We start from the raw sequence: 22,091 nt of genomic DNA, 5'->3' as shown, positions 1-22,091 counted from the left end.
GTACACTGTGTGTGTGTGTGAGATGGTGTGGTGATGTGCACTGTGTGTGTGTGATGGTGTGGTGATGTGCACTCTGTGTGTGTGATAGTGTGGTGATGTGCACTCGTGTGTGTGTGATGGTGTACACTCTTGTGTGTGTGATGGTGTACACTCTGTGTGTGTGTGATGGTGTGATGGTGTACACTCGTGTGTGTTTAAAGGTGTACACTCGTGTGTGTTTAATGGTGTAGTGATGTGCACTCGTGTGTGTACCTGGCGCAGCCTGAGTGAGGCCTGGTTGATTGTGCGCCTGGTGCGGCCTGAGTGAGGCCTAGCTGATCATGCACCTGGCGCAGCCTGAGTGTGGCCTAGCTAGATCGTGCGCCTGGCGCAGGCTGAGTGAGGCCTAGTTAATAGTGCACATGGCACGGCCTGAGTGAGGCCTAGGTAGTACTGCACATGACACAGCCTGAGTGAGGCCGAGTAAATCGTGCACCTGGCGCAGCCTGAGTGAGGCTTAGTAAATCATTCACGTGGCACAGCCTGAGGCCTAGTTAATCATGCACATGGTGCAACCTGAATGAGGCCTAGTAAATCATGCACAAGGCGCAGCCTGAGTGAGGCTTAGTTGGTCATACACGTGGCGCGGCCTGAGTGAGGCCTAGTAAATCATTCACGTGGCACAGCCTGAGTGAGGCCTAGTTAATAGTGCGACGGACCTCAAGCTGTGTTCCTGCCAAGGCAACATTGCCACGGACCCCAAACTGTGTTCCTGCCAAGGCAACATTGCCACGGACCCCAAGCTGTGTTCCTGCCAAGGCAACATTGCCACGGACCCCAAGCTGTGTTCCTGCCAAGGCAACATTGCCACGGACCCCAAGCTGTGTTCCTGCCAAGGCAACATTGCCACGGACCTCAAGCTATGTTCCTACCAAGGCAACATTGCCACGGACCCCAAGCTGTGTTCCTGCCAAGGCAACATTGCCACGGACCCCAAGCTGTGTTCCTGCCAAGGCAACATTGCCACGGACCCCAACCTGTGTTCCTGCCAAGGCAACATTGCCACGGACCCCAACCTGTGTTCCTGCCAAGGCAACATTGCCACGGACCCCAACCTGTGTTCCTGCCAAGGCAACATTGCCACGGACCCCAAGCTGTGTTCCTGCCAAGGCAACATTGCCACGGACCCCAAGCTGTGTTCCTGCCAAGGCAACATTGCCACGGACCCCAAGCTGTGTTCCTGCCAAGGCAACATTGCCACAGACCCCAAGCTGTGTTCCTGCCAAGGCAACATTGCCACGGACCCCAAGCTGTGTTCCTGCCAAGGCAACATTGCCACGGACCCCAAGCTGTGTTCCTGTCAAGGCAACATTGCCACGGACCCCAAGCTGTGTTCCTGCCAAGGCAACATTGCCACGGACCCCAAGCTGTGTTCCTGCCAAGGCAACATTGCCACGGACCCCAAGCTGTGTTCCTGCCAAGGCAACATTGCCACGGACCCCAAGCTGTGTTCCTGCCAAGGCAACATTGCCACGGACCCCAAGCTGTGTTCCTGCCAAGGCAACATTGCCACGGACCCCAAGCTGTGTTCCTGTCAAGGCAACATTGCCACGGACCCCAAGCTGTGTTCCTGCCAAGGCAACATTGCCACGGACCTCAAGCTATGTTCCTGCCAAGGCAACATTGCCACGGACCCCAAGCTGTGTTCCTGCCAAGGCAACATTGCCACGGACCCCAAGCTGTGTTCCTGCCAAGGCAACATTGCCACGGACCCCAAGCTGTGTTCCTGCCAAGGCAACATTGCCACGGACCCCAACCTGTGTTCCTGCCAAGGCAACATTGCCACGGACCCCAACCTGTGTTCCTGCCAAGGCAACATTGCCACGGACCCCAAGCTGTGTTCCTGCCAAGGCAACATTGCCACGGACCCCAAGCTGTGTTCCTGCCAAGGCAACATTGCCACGGACCCCAAGCTGTGTTCCTGCCAAGGCAACATTGCCACGGACCCCAAGCTGTGTTCCTGCCAAGGCAACATTGCCACGGACCCCAAGCTGTGTTCCTGCAAAGGCAACATTGCCACGGACCCCAAGCTGTGTTCCTGCCAAGGCAACATTGCCACGGACCCCAAGCTGTGTTCCTGTCAAGGCAACATTGCCACGGACCCCAAGCTGTGTTCCTGCCAAGGCAACATTGCCACGGACCCCAAGCTGTGTTCCTGCCAAGGCAACATTGCCACGGACCTCAAGCTGTGTTCCTGCCAAGGCAACATTGCCACGGACCCCAAGCTGTGTTCCTGCCAAAGCAACATTGCCACGGACCCCAAGCTGTGTTCCTGCCAAGGAAACATTGCCACGGACCCCAGGCTGTGTTCCTGCCAAGGCAACATTGCCACGGACCCCAAGCTGTGTTCCTGCCAAGGCAACATTGCCACGGACCCCAACCTGTGTTCCTGCCAAGGCAACATTGCCACGGACCCCAACCTGTGTTCCTGCCAAGGCAACATTGCCACGGACCCCAAGCTGTGTTCCTGCCAAGGCAACATTGCCACGGACCCCAAGCTGTGTTCCTGCCAAGGCAACATTGCCACGGACCCCAAGCTGTGTTCCTGCCAAGGCAACATTGCCACGGACCCCAAGCTGTGTTCCTGCCAAGGCAACATTGCCACGGACCCCAAGCTGTGTTCCTGCCAAGGCAACATTGCCACGGACCCCAAGCTGTGTTCCTGTCAAGGCAACATTGCCACGGACCCCAAGCTGTGTTCCTGCCAAGGCAACATTGCCACGGACCCCAAGCTGTGTTCCTGCCAAGGCAACATTGCCACGGACCCCAACCTGTGTTCCTGCCAAGGCAACATTGCCACGGACCCCAAGCTGTGTTCCTGCCAAGGCAACATTGCCACGGACCCCAAGCTGTGTTCCTGCCAAGGCAACATTGCCACGGACCCCAAGCTGTGTTCCTGCCAATGCAACATTGCCACGGACCCCAAGCTGTGTTCCTGCCAAGGCAACATTGCCACGGACCCCAAGCTGTGTTCCTGTCAAGGCAACATTGCCACGGACCCCAAGCTGTGTTCCTGCCAAGGCAACATTGCCACGGACCCCAAGCTGTGTTCCTGTCAAGGCAACATTGCCACGGACCCCAAGCTGTGTTCCTGCCAAGGCAACATTGCCACGGACCCCAACCTGTGTTCCTGCCAAGGCAACATTGCCACGGACCCCAAGCTGTGTTCCTGCCAAGGCAACATTGCCACGGACCCCAAGCTGTGTTCCTGCCAAGGCAACATTGCCACGGACCCCAAGCTGTGTTCCTGCCAAGGCAACATTGCCACGGACTCCAAGCTGTATTCCTGCCAAGGCAACATTGCCACGGACCCCAAGCTGTGTTCCTGCCAAGGCAACATTGCCACGGACCCCAAGCTGTGTTCCTGCCAAGGCAACATTGCCACGGACCCCAAGCTGTGTTCCTGCCAAGGCAACATTGCCACGGACCCCAACCTGTGTTCCTGCCAAGGCAACATTGCCACGGACCCCAACCTGTGTTCCTGCCAAGGCAACATTGCCACGGACCCCAAGCTGTGTTCCTGCCAAGGCAACATTGCCACGGACCCCAAGCTGTGTTCCTGCCAAGGCAACATTGCCACGGACCCCAAGCTGTGTTCCTGCCAAGGCAACATTGCCACAGACCCCAAGCTGTGTTCCTGCCAAGGCAACATTGCCACGGACCCCAAGCTGTGTTCCTGCCAAGGCAACATTGCCACGGACCCCAAGCTGTGTTCCTGTCAAGGCAACATTGCCACGGACCCCAAGCTGTGTTCCTGCCAAGGCAACATTGCCACGGACCCCAAGCTGTGTTCCTGCCAAGGCAACATTGCCACGGACCCCAAGCTGTGTTCCTGCCAAGGCAACATTGCCACGGACCCCAAGCTGTGTTCCTGCCAAGGCAACATTGCCACGGACCCCAAGCTGTGTTCCTGCCAAGGCAACATTGCCACGGACCCCAAGCTGTGTTCCTGTCAAGGCAACATTGCCACGGACCCCAAGCTGTGTTCCTGCCAAGGCAACATTGCCACGGACCTCAAGCTATGTTCCTGCCAAGGCAACATTGCCACGGACCCCAAGCTGTGTTCCTGCCAAGGCAACATTGCCACGGACCCCAAGCTGTGTTCCTGCCAAGGCAACATTGCCACTGACCCCAAGCTGTGTTCCTGCCAAGGCAACATTGCCACGGACCCCAAGCTGTGTTCCTGCCAAGGCAACATTGCCACGGACCCCAAGCTGTGTTCCTGCCAAGGCAACATTGCCACGGACCCCAAGCTGTGTTCCTGCCAAGGCAACATTGCCACGGACCCCAAGCTGTGTTCCTGCCAAGGCAACATTGCCACGGACCCCAAGCTGTGTTCCTGCCAAGGCAACATTGCCACGGACCCCAAGCTGTGTTCCTGCCAAGGCAACATTGCCACGGACCCCAAGCTGTGTTCCTGCAAAGGCAACATTGCCACGGACCCCAAGCTGTGTTCCTGCCAAGGCAACATTGCCACGGACCCCAAGCTGTGTTCCTGTCAAGGCAACATTGCCACGGAACCCAAGCTGTGTTCCTGCCAAGGCAACATTGCCACGGACCCCAAGCTGTGTTCCTGCCAAGGCAACATTGCCACGGACCTCAAGCTGTGTTCCTGCCAAGGCAACATTGCCACGGACCCCAAGCTGTGTTCCTGCCAAAGCAACATTGCCACGGACCCCAAGCTGTGTTCCTGCCAAGGAAACATTGCCACGGACCCCAGGCTGTGTTCCTGCCAAGGCAACATTGCCACGGACCCCAAGCTGTGTTCCTGCCAAGGCAACATTGCCACGGACCCCAACCTGTGTTCCTGCCAAGGCAACATTGCCACGGACCCCAACCTGTGTTCCTGCCAAGGCAACATTGCCACGGACCCCAAGCTGTGTTCCTGCCAAGGCAACATTGCCACGGACCCCAAGCTGTGTTCCTGCCAAGGCAACATTGCCACGGACCCCAAGCTGTGTTCCTGCCAAGGCAACATTGCCACGGACCCCAAGCTGTGTTCCTACCAAGGCAACATTGCCACGGACCCCAAGCTGTGTTCCTGCCAAGGCAACATTGCCACGGACCCCAAGCTGTGTTCCTGTCAAGGCAACATTGCCACGGACCCCAAGCTGTGTTCCTGCCAAGGCAACATTGCCACGGACCCCAAGCTGTGTTCCTGCCAAGGCAACATTGCCACGGACCCCAACCTGTGTTCCTGCCAAGGCAACATTGCCACGGACCTCAAGCTGTGTTCCTGCCAAGGCAACATTGCCACGGACCCCAAGCTGTGTTCCTGCCAAAGCAACATTGCCACGGACCCCAAGCTGTGTTCCTGCCAAAGCAACATTGCCACGGACCCCAAGCTGTGTTCCTGCCAAGGAAACATTGCCACGGACCCCAGGCTGTGTTCCTGCCAAGGCAACATTGCCACGGACCCCAAGCTGTGTTCCTGCCAAGGCAACATTGCCACGGACCCCAACCTGTGTTCCTGCCAAGGCAACATTGCCACGGACCCCAACCTGTGTTCCTGCCAAGGCAACATTGCCACGGACCCCAAGCTGTGTTCCTGCCAAGGCAACATTGCCACGGACCCCAAGCTGTGTTCCTGCCAAGGCAACATTGCCACGGACCCCAAGCTGTGTTCCTGCCAAGGCAACATTGCCACGGACCCCAAGCTGTGTTCCTGCCAAGGCAACATTGCCACGGACCCCAAGCTGTGTTCCTGCCAAGGCAACATTGCCACGGACCCCAAGCTGTGTTCCTGTCAAGGCAACATTGCCACGGACCCCAAGCTGTGTTCCTGCCAAGGCAACATTGCCACGGACCCCAAGCTGTGTTCCTGCCAAGGCAACATTGCCACGGACCCCAACCTGTGTTCCTGCCAAGGCAACATTGCCACGGACCCCAAGCTGTGTTCCTGCCAAGGCAACATTGCCACGGACCCCAAGCTGTGTTCCTGCCAAGGCAACATTGCCACGGACCCCAAGCTGTGTTCCTGCCAATGCAACATTGCCACGGACCCCAAGCTGTGTTCCTGCCAAGGCAACATTGCCACGGACCCCAAGCTGTGTTCCTGTCAAGGCAACATTGCCACGGACCCCAAGCTGTGTTCCTGCCAAGGCAACATTGCCACGGACCCCAAGCTGTGTTCCTGTCAAGGCAACATTGCCACGGACCCCAAGCTGTGTTCCTGCCAAGGCAACATTGCCACGGACCCCAACCTGTGTTCCTGCCAAGGCAACATTGCCACGGACCCCAAGCTGTGTTCCTGCCAAGGCAACATTGCCACGGACCCCAAGCTGTGTTCCTGCCAAGGCAACATTGCCACGGACCCCAAGCTGTGTTCCTGCCAAGGCAACATTGCCACGGACTCCAAGCTGTGTTCCTGCCAAGGCAACATTGCCACGGACCCCAAGCTGTGTTCCTGCCAAGGCAACATTGCCACGGACCCCAAGCTGTATTCCTGCCAAGGCAACATTGCCACGGACCCCAAGCTGTGTTCCTGCCAAGGCAACATTGCCACGGACCCCAAGCTGTGTTCCTGCCAAGGCAACATTGCCACGGACCCCAAGCTGTGTTCCTGCCAAGGCAACATTGCCACGGACCCCAAGCTGTGTTCCTGCCAAGGCAACATTGCCACGGATCCCAAGCTGTGTTCCTGCCAAGGCAACATTGCCACGGACCCCAAGCTGTGTTCCTGCCAAGGCAACATTGCCACGGACTCCAAGCTGTGTTCCTGCCAAGGCAACATTGCCACGGACCCCAACCTGTGTTCCTGCCAAGGCAACATTGCCACGGACCCCAAGCTGTGTTCCTGCCAAGGCAACATTGCCACGGACCCCAAGCTGTGTTCCTGCCAAGGCAACATTGCCACGGACCCCAAGCTGTGTTCCTGCCAAGGCAACATTGCCACGGACTCCAAGCTGTGTTCCTGCCAAGGCAACATTGCCACGGACCCCAAGCTGTGTTCCTGCCAAGGCAACATTGCCACGGACCCCAAGCTGTATTCCTGCCAAGGCAACATTGCCACGGACCCCAAGCTGTGTTCCTGCCAAGGCAACATTGCCACGGACCCCAAGCTGTGTTCCTGCCAAGGCAACATTGCCACGGACCCCAAGCTGTGTTCCTGCCAAGGCAACATTGCCACGGACCCCAAGCTGTGTTCCTGCCAAGGCAACATTGCCACGGACCCCAAGCTGTGTTCCTGCCAAGGCAACATTGCCACGGATCCCAAGCTGTGTTCCTGTCAAGGCAACATTGCCACGGACCCCAAGCTGTGTTCCTGCCAAGGCAACATTGCCACGGACCCCAAGCTGTGTTCCTGCCAAGGCAACATTGCCACGGACCCCAACCTGTGTTCCTGCCAAGGCAACATTGCCACGGACCCCAAGCTGTGTTCCTGGAAAACTTCACGGAGATCGTCAAGACGGCCAAGGGTCGTGAATGAAGAGTCCTCTGTGTGGACTTCAGTGGGGGCCGTCTGGCCGGGCAGCAGAGACACGAGAGAGGCCAAGAAACGACATTCCAGTCGTGGGCTGAGCTCAAAGACGCCTTTTGACGCCTTTTGGCGTCATCTGGTCGAGCACCAATTGGGTCGAGGCTCAAAAGAAAGCCGTCCCTTGGTGTGGACCAATCAGTATCAAGGACAATGCATATATTATCATAGTATGTGTTTTGTTTGCATTTTGACTGCAGGTATTGTGGTTAATGCAGACATGAATCCTTGTAAAAAGGTTTCAGTTTTTTTTGCCAGAAAAAAGGGGAAAAACCCTATTATTATATGATGCTTCTGTTTTTGTGGAGTAACTCATGCAGCCAGCTATGGCTCTAGGATTTGGTGTTACATGTTATTTATGTTGTTTATTATAAAAATTCGGTCACAGTCCCTATGATCACTGTTAATTTGCATTTATGGCTTAATTTTTTGGTGATTTCGAAAACGTTTTTTTGGTTTGGACATGTTTGTTTTATTGTAGTACGGAGTTAGACTGATGGCCTTAATCTAAGTTTTTTTGTTGTTGTTTGACTTGTATCCGAAATTGGATTTTTTTGCACACAGCGTTGGTGGTGTACGGTGATTTTTTTCAGGAATATTTTTTGCTGGTTTTTTTTTCCCATAGATTTTCTGTTTTGCACAGTCAACACATTAGTTACTTTAAGATGTTTTTCTTGTTAGTGTTGTTGTTTTTTTTGTTTGTTGCGGTTGCACCCGATTCAAGAGCCGAATGGCTCACAGGGCTATACCAACATAAAGAAAACTGAAACTAAAGAAACTGTTCGCCCATCCATCCACCAGTCCGCCCGCCCATCTATTCGCCCGTTCGCCCTCCTGTCTGTTCATCTGTCCGTTTGTCCGCCTGTCCGTCCGCCCGCCCGTCCGCCTGTCCGTTCGTCCTCCCGCCTGTTTGTCCATCTGTCCGTTCGTCCCTCCGTCCGTCCGCCCCTCCGCCCGCCCATCTATTTGTCCGTTCGCCCTCCTGTCTGTTCATCTGTCCGTTTGTCCGCCTGTCCGTCCGCCCGTCCGTTCGTCCTCCCGCCTGTTTGTCCGCCCCTCCGTCCGTCCGCCCCTCCGTCCGCCCGTCCCCACGCTTCCCGTCCGCCGTCCCGTGCCCCGTCGGCCGCCACGCTCCTTGCGTGTCGCCGCCCGCTTGAGTGCCTCTGTGTGCGTTGCCGCCGCTGCGCGTGCGTGCGCAGAGAGGGGCGGACGTGGAGGCGGTGGACAAGCGGGGCTGGCCGGCGCTGCTGCACTGCACCTGCACGGGGCACCAGCACATGGTGCGCCTGCTGCTGGAGCACGGAGCGGACGCCAACGTGCGGTGAGAGCCGGCGGCTCCACCCACCGCCCCCCCCCAACCCCTCACCGCACCTCGAGCCACGGGCCGACCGGTTTTTGGACGACCGGTGCTCGGCGTTCGGCGGCCAAGCGCGCCGAGCGCGAATCGCGACCCTCGGCGGTTCTGCGCCGTGGGGGGGCTTCGTAGCTCCGGCCGCTCGATAAACCGCTGCACCGCCGCTCCCCCGCCCTCCCCCGCCCCGCTCCCCCACCCCGCTCCCCCCACCACCCACAGAGAGACCATCTACGGCCACACGCCGCTGATGGAGGCCGCGATGGCCGGCCACGAGATCATCGTCCAGTACCTGCTGAAGAAGGTGAGCGCCGAGACGCGGCACGGGCACCCGGCAGCGGCCGCCGGGCAGCTGCGGCATCGACGCGCGTCACGTGACGCACGTGTGTCACGTGACGCACGTGTGACACGTGACGCACGTGTGACACGTGACACACGTGACACACGTGTGTCCGGGGCTGCGACGTGAACAGCAAATGGTTGCATCTGCCACCCCCGCTCGCTTGCTGATCTCCAACAAATAAACCACCCACCCACACGCATCCACCCACACTCGCCCACCCTTACCCACCCACACCCACCCACCCACCCACACCCACCCACCCACACTCGCCCAGCCATTCCCACCCATACCCACACCCGCCCATGCCCACGAGCTCACTAAGAGCTCTGAACCCTTGACAAGTTTCTCTGCCAAGGCTACCGGCGTGGTTGGGTGGGGTGACCGCACGTAACCCCTTCTCTGTGTCTATGGTGGTCCGCGTCCCACAAGGCATGCCAAAGCGGGGTGGGTGGGTTGGTGGGTTTGTGGGTGGGTTGGTGGGTTGGTGGGTGGGTGGGTTTGTGAGTGGGTTTGTGGATGGGTTGGTGGGTTTGTGGGTGGGTTGGTGGGTTTGTGCGTGGTTTGGTGGGTGTGTGGGTGGGTTCGTGGGTTTGTGGGTGGGTGGGTTTGTGGTGGGTTAGTGGGTTTGTAGGTGGGTTAGTGGGTTTGTTGGTGGGTGAGTTTGTGGGTGGGTTTGTGGGTGGGTTTGTGGGTGGGTGAGTTTGTGGGTGGGTTGGTGGGTTGGTGGGTGGGTGGGTTTGTGGGTGGGTGGGTTTGTGGGTGGGTGAGTTTGTTGGTGGGTTAGTGGGTTTGTGGGTGGGTGGGTTTGTGGGTGGGTTAGTGGGTTTGTGGGTGGGTGGGTTTGTGGGTGGGTGGGTTTGTGTGTGGGTTTGTTGGTGGGTGGGTTTGTTGGTGGGTTTTTGGGTGGGTGGGTTTGTTGGTGGGTGGGTTTGTGGGTGGGTTGGTGGGTGGGTTGGTGGGTTTGTGGGTGGGTGGGTTTGTGGGTGGGTGGGTTTGTGGGTGGGTGGGTTTGTTGGTGGGTGGGTTTGTGGGTGGGTTGGTGGGTGGGTTGGTGGGTTTGTGGGTGGGTGGCTTTGTGGGTGGGTTTGTTGGTGGGTGAGTTTGTGGGTGGGTTTGTGGCTGGGTGGGTTTGTGGGTGGGTGGGTTTGTGGGTGGGTGGGTTTGTGGGTGGGTGGGTTTGTTGGTGGGTGGGTTTGCGGTTGGGTTCGTGGGTTTGTGGATGGGTGGGTTCACGCGTTGATTGGTTTATGGTTTGGGTGGGTTTGCGGGTGGATGGGTTTGTGCTTTGGTCGGTTGGTGGGTGGGTGGCTCGGTGGGTGAGTTCGGTGGGTGGGTGGGTGGCTTGGTGGGTGGCTTGGTGGGTGAGTTCGGTGGGTGGGTGGCTTGGTGGGTGGATTGGTGGGTGAGTTCGGCGGGTGGGTGGGTGGCTTGGTGGGTGAGTTCGGTGGGTGGGTGGCTTGGTGGGTGGATTGGTGGGTGAGTTCGGTGGGTGGGTGGCTTGGTGGGTGAGTTCGGTGGGTGGGTGGCTTGGTGGGTGGATTGGTGGGTGAGTTCGGTGGGTGGGTGGGTGGCTTGGTGGGTGGCTTGGTGGGTGAGTTCGGTGGGTGGGTGGCTTGGTGGGTGGATTGGTGGGTGAGTTCGGTGGGTGGGTGGCTTGGTGGGTGAGTTCGGTGGGTGGGTGGCTTGGTGGGTGGATTGGTGGGTGAGTTCGGTGGGTGGGTGGCTTGGTGGGTGAGTTCGGTGGGTGGGTGGCTTGGTGGGTGGCTTGGTGGGTGAGTTCGGTGGGTGGGTGGGTGGCTTGGTGGGTGAGTTCGGTGGGTGGGTGGATTGGTGGGTGAGTTCGGCGGGTGGGTGGGTGGCTCGGTGGGTGAGTTCGGTGGCTTGGTGGGTGAGTTCGGTGGGTGGGTGGCTTGGTGGGTGGATTGGTGGGTGAGTTCGGTGGGTGGGTGGCTTGGTGGGTGGATTGGTGGGTGAGTTCGGCGGGTGGGTGGGTGGCTTGGTGGGTGAGTTCGGTGGGTGGGTGGCTTGGTGGGTGGATTGGTGGGTGAGTTCGGTGGGTGGGTGGCTTGGTGGGTGAGTTCGGTGGGTGGGTGGCTTGGTGGGTGGATTGGTGGGTGAGTTCGGCGGGTGGGTGGGTGGCTTGGTGGGTGAGTTCGGTGGGTGGGTGGCTTGGTGGGTGGATTGGTGGGTGAGTTCGGTGGGTGGGTGGCTTGGTGGGTGGATTGGTGGGTGAGTTCGGTGGGTGGGTGGCTTGGTGGGTAGCTTGGTGGGTGAGTTCGGCGGGTGGGTGGGTGGCTTGGTGGGTGAGTTCGGTGGGTGGGTGGCTTGGTGGGTAGCTTGGTGGGTGAGTTCGGTGGGTGGGTGGGTGGCTCGGTGGGTGAGTTCGGTGGGTGGGTGGGTGGCTTGGTGGGTGGATTGGTGGGTGAGTTCGGTGGGTGGGTGGGTGGCTTGGTGGGTGAGTTTGGTGGGTGGGTGGGTGAGTTTGGTGGGTGGGTGGCTTGGTGGTGAGTTCGGTGGGTGGGTGGCTTGGTGGGTGAGTTCGGTGGGTGGGTGGGTGGCTTGGTGGGTGAGTTTGGTGGGTGGGTGGCTTGGTGGGTGAGTTTGGTGGGTGGGTGGGCGAGGGTGACCGCCCCCCCGCCCCCCCGACCCCCCGGCGTGTGTCCGTGCTGCGGCAGGGCGTGCGGGCGCGCGACGCCGACCGCTCCGGGGAGACGGCGCGCAGCCTGGCCATGATGTTCGGCCACACCAAGGTGGTGGGGATGATCGACGCAGCGCTGGTGGCGGCCCCGCACCCCCGCTCCGTGCGCCGCGCCCCTGGTGAGCGAGCGGCCTTGGCCCCCTCCCCCCCCTCCCCCCCAACCGCCAACCGCCAACCGCCACGCGTAGAGGCACGTGGACTCACATCCCCCCTCTCCCCCCCCCCAACTCTCTAACCCCCCCTCCAGCCCCGCTAACGGCACCCCACCCACCCCCACAGGCTGTGGGTGGGTGCCGTTTGTAGTAATGTAGTGTGTAGTGTATAGTGTGTAGTGTATAGTGTAGTGTATAGTGTAGTGTAGTGTGTAGTGTAGTGTATAGTGTAGTGTGTAGTGTTTAGTAGTGTAGTGTGTAGTAGTGTAGTGTATAGTGTAGTGTATAGTGTAGTGTATAGTGTAGTGTAGTGTGTAGTGTAGTGTATAGTGTAGTGTGTAGTGTTTAGTAGTGTGTAGTGTATAGTGTAGTGTAGTGTGTAGTGTAGTTTATAGTAGTGTATAGTGTAGTGTATAGTAGTGTATAGTGTAGTGTGTATTGTATAGTAGTGTATTGTAGTGTATAGTGGAGTATATAGTGTAGTGTATAGTGTAGTGTCTAGAGTAGTGTAGTGTATAGTAATGTAGTGTAGTGTATAGTAATGTAGTGTATAGTGTAGTGTATAGTAGTGTCTAGAGTAGTGTGTATAGTAATGTAGTGTAGTGTATAGTAATGTAGTGTGTAGTGTAGTGTATAGTAGTGTAGTGTCTAGAGTAGTGTAGTGTATAGTAATGTAGTGTAGTGTATAGTTATGTAGTGTGTAGTGTAGTGTATAGTAGTGTAGTGTCTAGAGTAGTATCGTGTGTGGTCGTGTACTGTATAGTAGTTTAGTGTGTAGTGTATATGATTGTAGTGTATAGTGTAGTGTATAGTAGTGTAATGTATAGTAGTGTAGTGTATTGTAGTGTGTAGTGTATAGTAGTGTATAATGTACTATATAGTAGTGTATAGTGTAGTGTACAGTAGTGTATAGTGTAGTGTACAGTAGTGCATAGTGTAGTGTATAGTAGTGTAGTGTGTAGTGTAGTGTATAGTAGTGTATAGAGTAGTGTACAGTAGTGTATAGTGTAGTGTATAGTCTAGTGTGTATTGTAGTGTGTATAGAAGTGTATAGTGTAGTGTATAGTGTAGTGTAGTGTATAGTGTAGTGTATAGTGTAGTGTATAGTAGTATATAGTGTAGTGTACAGTAGTGTATAGTGTAGTGTATAGTATACTGTACTAGTACAGCACTAGTGTATAGTGTAGTGTATAGTGGAGTGTATAGTAGTTTATAGTGTAGTGTACAGTAGTGTATAGTGTAGTGTATAGTGTAGTGTATAGTAATATATAGTGTAGTGTATAGTGTTGTGTATAGTGTAGTGTGTAGTGTATAGTGTAGTGTACAGTTTTGTATAGTGTAGTATATAGTGTAGTGTATAGTGTAGTGTATAGTGTAGTATACTAGTACAGCACTAGTGTATAGTGTAGTGTATAGTGTAGTTTATAGTGTAGTGTATAGTGTAGTGTATAGTGTAGTATACTAGTACAGCACTAGTGTATAGTGAAGTGTATAGTGTAGTGTATAGTGTAGTCTGGCGAATTGCCCGATGATGCTGGAGGTATTTACCAGCGAAACGTCGTACTCAAACTGTAAATGTGGATTGACTCTTCAACACACCGGTGGGCTGAAGTAGTGAATTATTTGTCTTTTGTCAACGTGACACTTTTTTTGCTGATTGGCAGTGTCGGGTGGTGGAGGGTTACGACACATTTATAAATAAACGCGATCTAACCCAAAAACCTTTATTATGAAAAATATTGGTCGCGAAAGCCTACGTGTTAAACTGTAGTATACTAGTACAGCACTAGTATATAGTGTAGTGTATAGTGTAGTGTATAGTGTAGTGTGTAGTGTATAGTGTAGTGTATAGTGAATGAAGAGTGTCGGTGACTGCCGGGATGGGGGAATGAATGAAGAGTGTCGGTGACTGCCAGGACGGAGGAATGAATGAATGAAGAGTGTCGTGACTGCCCGGACAGGAGAATGAATGAAGATTGTCGGTGACTGCCGGGATGGGAGAATGAATGAATGAATGAGGAGTGTCGTGGGTGCGTTGCAGCGCTGTCAGTTGACCTGAGCAGTTCGGACGAGTGGAGCGAGGGGTCGACCGCGGGTGGCCGCAGAGGGCCCAGCATCCACGACGGGCCACAGGCACTGGCCCAGCTCACCAGGATCGGCACCGACGGTGACGCTCGCTTACTCGGATACGCAGGCGCTCACGCACGCACACAATCACACTCACACACACTCACACACACACTCACTCACACACACTCACACACACACTCACACACACACACTCACACACACTCACACACACACTCACACACACTCACACACACTCACACACACACACACAGACACACACACACAGACACACACACTCACACTCATTCACACACACTTACACACATTCACACACACTCACTCACACACACAGACACACACACACAGACACACACACTCACACACACTCACACTCACTCACACACACTTACACACACTCACACACACGCACGCACTCACACACTCACACAACAACAACAACAACCGCCATTCGCCACTAAGTGGCGGTGACGTCACCACGATGCTTGTGCCAGGCTATGTGCACCCTGAGGCCACGTGAAGTGTCGAACGCCCGCTGGCAGGAGGTCACGGGGCAGACCCAGGTGCCACGGGTCGACTGACTGAGATGACTGGCTGATGCACCACCTGTGCCCCCTACTGTGCCAACCTGCTGTGCTTTAGCCACCCGGCGCTCCGCTCGCTGTTGTGTGCGTCGCTCCTCCGCCCTCCGTTGTTGTCGGAGGGCGACTGCCTCCAACTGCCCAGTAGCATCCTTCACGAGCCTCCTCCACAGAGGCCGATCTTGACACCGCTGGTACCAGTCATCGGCAAGTCCACTCAGCTCCACGTCCTCCTGTACCACATCACTCCATCTCTTCTCTAGCCCGTGCCGCGCCCGCTTAGCCCCCTCAATCCGGCCAAACAAAAGCTGTTTCGGCATGCGGTGGCTGGGCATGCGGGCTACATGACCCAGCCATCGCAGCCTTGCCTGCCGGAGGAGCTCACCGATGGGACCCTGCCCAGATCTTTCAAGGATTTGTGAGCTCCTCACACAATCCAGTCTGGTTAAACCCAGGATGCATCGTAGGCAGGTCAGCCTAAATGTTTCTAACCGGCGAAGATGTTCCATTAGGGGGGTCCACGTTTCGCAAGCGTAGAGAACGGAGGGAATGACCGTGGCCGAGAAGACCTGAAGCTTAGTGCGGAGCGACAGACCAGGTAGCTTCCACACAGCGTTACGCAACCGATGAAAAGATATTGCCGCTCGACTGATTCGGAGTGAGACCTCTGCTGTTAAACTGGAGCCAGTCATAAGCACACTGCCCAGGTATGGGAAACTCTCCACTCTCTCCACAACTGCCCCATCACCGATTGGGAGTTGTGGGGGTGGAGTGTCCGATGGTACAAAATACCCAAGCAGGTGCTTAGTTTTGGTGGGGCTGATGGTAAGGCCCCACCTCTTAGTGGCACGCTCCAGTCTCAGCAGCAGCGTCTCCAACTCCTCCTCTGACTGAAACCACGAGTTAAACACACTCACACACACACACAGACACACACACAACAACAACAACCGCCATTCGCCACTAAGTGGCGGTGACGTCACCACGACGCTTGTGCCAGGCTATGTGCACCCTGAGGCCATGTGAAGTGTCGAACGCCCGCTGGCAGGAGGGCACGGGGCAGACCCAGGTGCCACGGGTCGACTGACTGAGATGACTGGCTGATGCACCACCTGTGCCCCCTACTGTGCCAACCTGCTGTGCTTTAGCCACCCGGCGCTCCGCTCGTTGTTCTGAGCGTCGTTCCTCCGCCCTCCGTTGTTGTTGGAGGGCGACTACCTCCAACTGCCCAGTAGCGTCCTTCACGAGCCTCCACCACAGAAACCGATCTTGACACCGCTGGTACCAGTCATCGGCAAGTCCACTCAGCTCCACGTCCTCCTGTACCACATCACTCCATCTCTTCTCTAGCCCGTGCCGCGCCCGCCTAGCCCCCTCGATCCAGCCGAACAAAAGCTGTTTCGGCATGCGGTGGCTGGGCATGCGGGCTACATGACCCAGCCATCGCAGCCTTCCCCGCCGGAGGAGCTCACCGATGGGACCTTGCCCAGATCTTTCAAGGATTTGTGAGCTCCTCACACAATCCAGTCTGGTTAAACCCAGGAGAGATCGTAGGCTGGCCAGCCTAAATGTTTCTAACCGGCGAAGATGTTCCATTAGGGGGGTCCACGTTTCGCAAGCGTAGAGAAGGGAGGGAATGACCGTGGCCGAGAAGACCTGAAGCTTAGTGCGGAGCGACAGACCAGGTAGCTTCCACACAGCGTTATGCAACCGATGAAAAGATATTGCCGCTCGACTGATTCGGAGTGAGACCTCTGCTGTTAAACTGGAGCCAGTCATAAGCGCACTGCCCAGGTATGGGAAACTCTCCACTCTCTCCACAACTGCCCCATCACCGATTGGGAGTTGTGGGGATGGAGTGTCCGATGGTACAAAATACCCAGGCAGGTGCTTAGTTTTGGTGGGGCTGATGGTAAGGCCCCACCTCTTAGTGGCACGCTCCAGTCTCAGCAGCAGTGTCTCCAACTTGTCCTCTGAATGAGCAGCTATTACCAAATCATCAGCATACATAACGTGGTTGAGCAATAGGGAGCCATCCCTTGACCGCACCTGGGCATCGATCAGCCTCCCATTATATCTGTACCACATGGAGATTCCCCCAGTACAGCTATTGAAGGCTTCATGAACTACGTGGTCAAAATAGATGTTAAACAATTTGGGAGCCAGAGGACATTCCTGTCGCACCCCAAGGTGTACAGGGAATGGCTCTGACTCCCGGCCACGTAGTTTTACCCGGGCCCGCTCACCATCATGAAGGTCCTTAATGATCGTGAGCAGAGGGTCAGGTACTCCAAAAGCACGAAGAACAACCCAGAGCCCAGGCCTACTGATGGTATCATAGGCCTTGACCAGGTCAATAAAGCAGAGATGTAGGTCTTGCTGGAATTCCCTACACCTCTGCTGTAGCAGACGGACAGAAAATATGGTATCTGTGCAGGACCGCCCTTTCCTGAAACCGCATTGGGGCTCCGCAAGCCTCTCCTCAGCGTGCCTAGCAAGGCGATGTTGAATAATCCTTGCCAGGACCCACCAGCACACCCACCCACACACCCACCAACACACCCACCCACACACCCACCCACACACCCACCCACACACCCACCCACCAACACACCCACCCACACCAACCCACCCACACCAACCCAAATACCCACCGACCCATACTCACCCACCCATACACCCACTCACCAACACACCCACCCACCAATACACCCACCCACACCAACCCACCCACACACCCACCCACCAATACACCCACCCACACCAACCGACACCCATCCACCACCACACCCACCCACACCAACCCACCCACCCACACCAACCCACCCACACCAACCCACCCACACCAACCCAAATACCCACCGACCCATACTCATCCACCCACACCCATCCACACCCACACTTACCCACCCACCCACACCCATCCACACCCACCCACACCCATCCACACCCACCCACACCCACCCACCAACACACCCACCCACATCAACCCACCCACCCACACCAACCCACCCACATCAACCCACCCACCCACACCAACCCACCCACCCACACCAACTCACCCATCCACACCAACGCACCCACCCACACTCACCCACACCCATACCCACCCACACCCACCCACACCCACCCACCCACACCCACACACCAACACACCCATGCATACACCAACCCATCCACACCAACCCACCCATCCACACCAACCCACCCACCCACACCAACTCACCCATCCACACCAACCCACCCACACTCACCCACAACCACCAACACACCCACCCCAACCCGCAACCCACACCCACCCAAACCCACCCACACACACCCACCCAAACCCACCCACACACACCCACCCACCCACCCACACCCACACCCACCCACCCACACCCACCCACCCACACCCACCCACACCCACCCACACACCCACCCACCCACACCCACCCACATCCACCCACACCCACCCACACACCCACCCACACACCCACACCCACCCACACACCCACCCACACACCCACACCCACCCACACACCCACCCACACACCCACACCCACCCACACCCACCCACACACCCACCCACACACCCACACCCACCCACACACCCACCCACACACCCACACCCACCCACACACACCCACCCACCCATTGTGTCCATGCCCCCCCTTGTGCAGAGCTGGAGCCGCCCCCCCACACGGCTCGCTGTTGGTGGGAGGGGGGGGGGCGGAGGGAGCGGGGGAGCGGTGACGATGGAGCCCAGCGGGGGCCACGGGGGAAGGGCGCTCGCGGTACGAGGGCCACTCACTCGCCGGAGACTGCTGCTGGTGGCGGTGGTGGTGGCGGTGGTGGTGGTGGTGGTGGTGGTGGTTGTGGTGGTGGTGGTGGTGGTGGTGGTTGTGGTGGTGGTGGTGGTGGTTGTGGTGGTGGTGGTGGTGGCGGTGGTGGCGGTGGTGGCGGTGGTGGTGGTGGTGGCGGTGGTGGTTGTGGTGGTGGTGGTGATGGTGGCAGTGATGGTGGTGATGGTGGCAGTGGTGGCGGTGGTAATGGTGGTGGTGGCGGTGATGGTGGCGGTGATGGTGATGGTGGTGGCGGTGGTGTTGATGGTGGTGGCAGTGGTGGTGGTGGTGGCGGTGGTGTTGATGGTGGTGTTAGTGGTGATTGTTGTGGCAGTGGTGGTGTTGGTGGTGGACTAGTGATCCACACTTCACCGGTTCGAGACCATCTCCCAGCGCGGCAGTGGGAATGATGTTGCAGGGGGTGGGGGGGTGGGGGTGACTTTCTTAAATGTCTGTGCAACCAGTACATGTGTATGTGTGTTGTATGTGTGTTGTATGTGTGTTGTATGTATATTGTATGTGTGTTGCATGTGTGTTGCATGTATGTTGCAACGAAGCCAACTGGGCTAATCGGAGGAGCGGGGGAAGAACAGCAAACTAAACAAACACAGCAGTTTTTAAATAAATTAGTTTTCTATTTAATATAGTGGTGTAGTGCATAGTGTAGTATATAGTAGTGCAGTGTAGTAGTGGAGTGTATAGTATGATGGTGTAGTGTAGAGTAGTGTAGTGTATAGTAGTGCAGTGTAGTAGTGTAGTGTATAGTATGATGGTGTAGTGTAGAGTAGTGTAGTGTATAGTAGTGCAGTGTAGTAGTGTAGTGTATAGTATTATGGTGTAGTGTATAGTGTAGTGTGTAGTTGTGGAGTGTATAGAATGATGGTGTAGTGTATAGTGTAGTGTGTAGTAGTGGAGTGTTTAGTATTATGGTGTAGTGTTTAGTGTGGTGTGTCGTAGTGGAGTGTATAGTATTATGGTGTAGTGTATAGTGTAGTGTGTAGTTGTGGAGTGTATAGTATTATGGTGTAGTGTATAGTAGTGTAGTGTATACGAGTGTAGTGTACAGTCGTGGAGTGTATAGTATTATGGTGGAGTGTATAGTGTAGTGTATAGTAGTGATGTATAGTAGTATGGTTTTAGTGTATAAGGAGTGTAGTTTATAGTGCAGTGTATCATAGTGTATTGTGTAGTGTATAGTAGTGGTGTATAATAGTGTATTGTGTAGTGTTTATGGGGAGTGATAGTGTACCGGTTAGCGCGCTGCGCTATGAACCCGGCAACCTGAGTTCGATTCCCGCTCACGGCCAACACTGGTGACGATTATCTGAATCGGCTCTGGGCCTCCCCTATGTCGACTCAGCCTTAAATGAGTACCTGGTGCGGTGTGTAGTAAACATCGCCACTGGGGAGACAAAGGCGGTCGGGCGTGGTGCTGGCCACCCATCCCCTCGTGTACCGTGTCGGCCTTCATAGGTGCTGCTCACTGCACTTGCCCCTACAGTCTGTTAAGGCTTTACGGGGGATCTGTGTCTTTGTGTAGTGTATAGAGCATTGTATGCAGTTTAACATGTATGCTTTCGCGACCAATATCATCCATAAGAGTTTTTTTTGGGTTAGATTGCGTGAATGTAGAAACGTGTCGTTAAAACCCGTCGTCAAATGTTGTGGCTTGGCTCACCAACACACCGGTGTGCTGTACTAGTATACTACACTATACACTACACTATACACTAGTGCTGTACTAGTATACTACACTATACACTACACTATACACTAGTGCTGTACTAGTATACTACACTATACTATACACTATACACTACACTATACACTATTGCTGTACTAGTATACTACACTATACACTACACTATACACTAGTGCTGTATTAGTACACTACACTATACACTACACTATACACTACACTCCTATACACTAGTGCTGTACTAGTATACTACACTATACGCTACACTATACACTAGTGCTGTACTAGTATACTACACTATACACTACACTATACACTAGTGCTGTACTAGTATACTACACTATACACTACACTATACACTAGTGCTGTACTAGTATACTACACTATACACTACACTATACACTAGTGCTGTACTAGTATACTACACTATACACTACACTATACACTAGTGCTGTACTAGTATACTACACTATACACTACACTATACACTAGTGCTGTACTAGTATACTACACTATACACTACACTATACACTAGTGCTGTACTAGTATACTACACTATACACTACACTATACACTAGTGCTGTACTAGTATACTACACTATACACTACACTATACACTAGTGCTGTACTAGTATACTATACTATACACTACACTATAAACTAGTGCTGTACTAGTATACTACACTATACACTACACTATACACTAGTGCTGTACTAGTATACTAAACTATACACTACACTATACATTAGTGCTGTACTAGTATACTACACTATACACTACACTATACACTAGTGCTGTACTAGTATACTACACTATACACTACACTATACACTACACTACACACTACACTATACACTAGTGCTGTACTAGTATACTACACTATACACTACACTATACACTACACTATACACTAGTGCTGTACTAGTATACTACACTATACACTACACTATACACTACACTATACACTAGTGCTGTACTAGTATACTACACTATACACTACACTATACACTACACTATACACTAGTGCTGTACTAGTATACTAAACTATACACTACACTATACACTAGTGCTGTACTAGTATACTAAACTTTACACTACACTATACATTAGTGCTGTACTAGTATACTACACTATACACTACACTATACACTACACTACACACTACACTATACACTAGTGCTGTACTAGTATACTACACTATACACTACACTATACACTACACTATACACTAGTGCTGTACTAGTATACTACACTATACACTACACTATACACTACACTATACACTAGTGCTGTACTAGTATACTACACTATACACTACACTATACATTACACTATACACTAGTGCTGTACTAGTATACTACACTATACACTACACTATACACTAGTGCTGTACTAGTATACTACACTATACACTACACTACTATACACTACACTATACACTAGACTATACACTACACTTCTATACACTACACTACTATACACTACACTATACACTACACTATACACTACACTTCTATACACTACACTACTATACACTACACTATACACTAGTGCTGTACTAGTATAGTACACTATACACTACACTATACACTACACTATACACCACACTATACACTAGTGCTGTACTAGTATACTACACTATACACTACACTATACACTACACTATACACTACACTACTATACACTACACACTACAAACTAAACTATACACTACACTATACACTACACTATACACTAGTGCTGTACTAGTATACTACACTATACACTACACTATACACTACACTATACACTACACTACTATACACTACTATACACTACACACTACACTATACACTACA

The 22,091-nt window shown here is 54.3% G+C and overlaps 1 protein-coding gene across 3 annotated transcripts in view; it reads left to right on the top strand.

Annotated features, from left to right (window-relative positions):
* ANKS3 (ankyrin repeat and sterile alpha motif domain containing 3) overlaps positions 1-22,091 on the top strand; it is a 71,910-nt gene that overhangs the window by 10,842 nt on the left and 38,977 nt on the right. For all 3 annotated transcript variants that reach the window (XM_076053715.1, XM_032977207.2, XM_032977208.2), the window contains 5 exons: positions 8,716-8,837; positions 9,090-9,171; positions 11,886-12,027; positions 14,102-14,227; positions 18,392-18,505. In XM_076053715.1, coding sequence (XP_075909830.1) covers positions 8,716-8,837; positions 9,090-9,171; positions 11,886-12,027; positions 14,102-14,227; positions 18,392-18,505 — 586 coding nt within the window. The remainder of the gene's footprint in view (positions 1-8,715; positions 8,838-9,089; positions 9,172-11,885; positions 12,028-14,101; positions 14,228-18,391; positions 18,506-22,091) is intronic.

The sequence above is a fragment of the Petromyzon marinus genome, chromosome 62 (genome assembly GCF_048934315.1).
Source record: "Petromyzon marinus isolate PM22_M1 ecotype Great Lakes invasive population chromosome 62, UKy_Petmar_22M1.pri1.0, whole genome shotgun sequence".
Lineage (NCBI taxonomy): Eukaryota > Metazoa > Chordata > Hyperoartia > Petromyzontiformes > Petromyzontidae > Petromyzon > Petromyzon marinus.
The sequence above is the reverse complement of the archived record's forward strand: the minus strand, read 5'-3'. Positions and strand labels throughout refer to the sequence as shown.